The sequence below is a fragment of the Chrysochloris asiatica genome, unplaced genomic scaffold (genome assembly GCF_000296735.1).
Source record: "Chrysochloris asiatica unplaced genomic scaffold, ChrAsi1.0 scaffold00256, whole genome shotgun sequence".
NCBI classification, from domain to species: Eukaryota; Metazoa; Chordata; class Mammalia; order Afrosoricida; family Chrysochloridae; genus Chrysochloris; species Chrysochloris asiatica.
Genome location: NW_006408774.1, coordinates 3,963,928 through 3,967,837, shown reverse-complemented (window position 1 = coordinate 3,967,837; position 3,910 = coordinate 3,963,928). Strand labels below are relative to the sequence as shown.

Genomic DNA, 3,910 nt, shown 5'->3' with positions numbered 1-3,910 from the left:
AAAAAAAAAAAAAAAAAAAAGAGGTGGAGGGTTTTCTGGATTGTGGTTCCAGCCTGGATGCCATTGATTTAGAAGCAGTTGATAGGGGGGGGATGCCAAGGAGCCCTGATGGTCGAAGTGGGTTCCGAGCTGGGCTTCTAACTGATAAAGTCAACAGTCAGATTTACCAGCGGCTCCACAAGGGAAAGCTGAGGAAACCCTATATAGACTCACTATGACTCTATGAGTCGGGACGGACTTCACACCACACAACCACCACCACCATCACCAGATGGAGAGGCCCCGAGTAAAGCATGTGGCCATGTCCTAGGGGTGATTTTTACACTGACTTGTTGATGTGGGAAAATTACTTTTGTGATAACAACCGGGATGGGAGATCCAGGATTCAGTGTTGGCAACACAGCTGCCTGCCCAGCACAGAGCATTGTGAGTTCGCTGCTTGCTGCTGGGGCAACACTGTAGCATCTGCAGAGTCAGCTACCCTCACACCTGATCCATGCACCAAACCCGCTACTCTCGAGTTGGCTCTGACTCTCACTAACACCATAGGGTTTCTTGACCATAATCTTTATAACAGCACATCTTCAGGTCTTCATGGTGCCATAGGATGGGTTGGAACTCCCAACCTTTAGGTTAGTAGTTGTTGTTAGGTGTCATCGAGTCGGTACGGACTCATAGAGACCCTATGCACAGCAGAACAAAACACTGCCCGGTCCTGGGCCAACCTCACAATTGTTGCCACACTTCAGCCCATGGATGCTGCCACTTTGCTAATCCATCATTTTTGACAATTTCCAGTTTTCCTAAATTCATACTTCGTACATTCCATGTTCCAATTATTATTAATGGATGTTTCTCTTCATTTTGAGTTGTGCCACATCAGTAAATGAAGGTCCCGTGGGCTTTACTCCCATGGGCCTTACTACATTCGCATCATCATGGTCAATGCTACATTGAGGAGGCAGCTCTTTCCCCAGTCGCATTTTGAGTGCCTTCCTTCCTACCTGAGGGGCTCATTTTCCAGCACTATATCTGACAGTGTTTCTCTGCTGTTCATAAGGTTTTCAGTAAGTAAATATTCGGAAGTAGCTCATCACTCCTTACTCCTAGTCTGTCTTCATCTGGAAGCTCATCTGAAACCTATCCATCATGGGTGACTCTGTTGGTATTTAAAATACACGTGGCATAGCTTCCAGAATCACAGCAACTCACAAACCACCACAGTACAGTTAGTAGAGGAACACAAGCGGTCTCCACCACCCAGGGACCTTCGCATGTCTACAGAGTTGGACATCCATGCAAAGACACTAGTGGAGTTACCTTGTCTCTGGGAATGGTGTGCCTCGAGAGGTTAATAAAAAGGTCATAGTCAGAGGGAAGCACCGAACAGGGATCCTTGTCCAGCACCACACTGAAGGCTTCCCAGATGGCTGTGCAGTTCTTGTCTCTGTGTAAAATACAAGTTAGATAAAAAGCCTGCATCCTGATGAGCTGGGAAGTATTTCCAATTCCCTCAAGGAGCTCCAAGGTTTCACAAGCAACTGTCATAGACTGACTCTGCAGAACTCAACCCCAAAACCCACTGCCATTGAGTGGCTCCAACTCACAGTGACCCTATAGGACAGTGAGAACAATCCCACAATCCCATAGGGTTTCCAAGACGAGACATGTTTATGAACGCAGACTGCCACATCTCAATCCTGTCAGGCATCAGGTGGGTTCAAACCACCCTTTCAGTTAGCAACTGAGCGCTTATTCACTGTGCTACCTGGGCTCCCGCTCTGCAGAACAGGCGTCCAGAAGAGACAACACATGATCAGGGCTCGGGCATTCACCCAAATTCAAGAAGAAACAAATAACAGAGCGGATCCATTTGAAACCTGACATTCTCAGTTGCTCAGAAAGCGCTATATGGATTTCTCGGCACTAAGGAATGTGGCCTTGTCACAGGCGCCCAGAGAAACTAACAGAAAAAGCACTAAGTTAGAAGGTGAGAATCCCAATGAACCAGGAAGCCTCTCAGACTCAGCTGTCTCTTCATTTAGACATGAGGGTGTGAGTCATCCACTACAGGTCTACTGTGTGGCATGAGATCAAACAGGTTCGCCACTGCTTTCTTGTCTCCCCCCACCCCCAACTCATAGTGGCAACACACGGCAGAGCAGAACTGCCCAATAGGTTTCCAAGGTTGTCATCTTTACACAATCTATACAACAATCAATGCATTTGAGTTACAGTGTTGGAGGAGAATATTAGAAGAGCCATGGGCTGCCAGAAAACCAATCAGATCTGTGTTGGAAGTTAGAATGCTCCTTGGCATTCAGGATGGCCAAACATAGAAAGTTCTTTAAATTAGACATCTGAATTCTTTGAATATCTGGACTCAAGGAATTCCAGAGACTATATTCCAAGATTCCGGGGTCCTGGTGTTAGAAATGAATCCTGATGTCGCATAAAAGACATTCGGTGAGACTAAACAACCTTGGCAAAGCAAAATTTACTCTTGTAAGAGGGTGCGTGTGCATAGCTGTACATACAGGTACAGGCCAGCAAGCACACCGAGTGGGCAGTCCACTTGGGTTTTTAATCCCTGACGCAAGTCTCAAGGCTGTGTCTCACCCCATTGGCTAGGGTTTTGACCGCACAATCTTTTCCCTTACCTGGTTGGCTAGTTCAAATTTTTAAGGCGCGCATTCTCCAGGAAGTAGTTAAAAGAAAAAGAGAGCGATCATAAATTCTTTACTCACTTCAGGAAGTAGTCAAAGAAAAAGAGAGAGACAATAAAGTGTTTACTTCAGGAAATAAAGAAAAAAGGAAGGTTACCTGAATACAATAAACAGGATTATAATAAATAAATAAATAAATATACATACATATATATATATATATACTTTTTTTCCCACATTGGCGAAGACCAAGGTGAGTCACATCGAAACTCACCTCTACAAAGCCTTCACCTTCCCCAACCCTCCTCCCATATAGTCTTAAGACACTCCAACGACCCCATGTCTCTCTTTCACACACACACACACACACACAGAGAGAGAGACAGAGAGAGAGAGAGAGAGAGAGAGAGTCTTTCTCACTTCTGGATGTAGATCCACGCACATTCACCCCTCACCTCTAGACACCCTACCGCCTCCATCACATACTTCTTACTTCGAAAGTTCAACCTCTCACACAAACCCACTTCAGTTCTAAATCCCACATCCTCCAGGTCCCCAAACACACCCCATTCAGACAGAATCCTCACTTTCCTCGCCCTTTCCCTTGCTTCCCTCCTCCCACCCCACTGGCTCACCGCTGCTCCTCTGGGCTAAGCAGTTTGAGGTAGTCATGGCAACGGCCCAGGAAGATGCTCTGTAAGTGTGGGTTACTGCCCTCCCCGCCCCACAGCGCGCTGGCGGGGCCCACCACCAGGAGCAGCAGCAGTGACCGCACACACCTCCACGCAGCCATCCAGGAGACTTTGACCCCTACAGCCCGCTGCCCTTCTGGACTCCAAGCCTCTCCTCCCATGAAGGTGGCTCCCTGAGCTGACGCTGGCTGGACTATGGTCCTATTACCACCTACTTCGTCTTCTGCTCCCAGACCAAGTCTTATTGCTTTTGGTGAATCTGGGGCTGCGTCCAGGAGGAGGGCGGTGGCCCCAGGGCGCCCCAGAGAAAACAAGATTTTCTGGTTCCACACTAGGATACCTTTGAGGTTCCACACTATTATGACCCTTTTCCACACAAAGGACAATGATGAGCGGGTTAAGCACATATACCACATATACCATTTACTTCATAGCTTGATTTGGCCACGCCCACCTGTAGTGGTTACGAATCGGGCTGCGAACCGCAAGGTCAGCAGTTCGAAACTACCAGCTGTTCCACCGGAGAAAGATGAGGCACTCTGCTCTCGTAAA

General features: G+C 47.5%; 1 protein-coding gene across 1 annotated transcript in view; it reads right to left on the bottom strand.

The window, feature by feature from the left end:
• BST1 (bone marrow stromal cell antigen 1) overlaps nucleotides 1-3,459 on the bottom strand; it is a gene marked incomplete at its 3' end in the record, with an annotated part of 17,710 nt that extends 14,251 nt beyond the window's left edge. The window contains exons 1-2 of the mRNA XM_006873815.1: nucleotides 3,302-3,459; nucleotides 1,321-1,447 (exon numbers count right to left, since the gene is read on the bottom strand). Of these exons, the coding sequence (XP_006873877.1) occupies nucleotides 1,321-1,447; nucleotides 3,302-3,459 (285 nt within the window). The remainder of the gene's footprint in view (nucleotides 1-1,320; nucleotides 1,448-3,301) is intronic.
• Nucleotides 3,460-3,910: the final 451 nt, after the last annotated feature.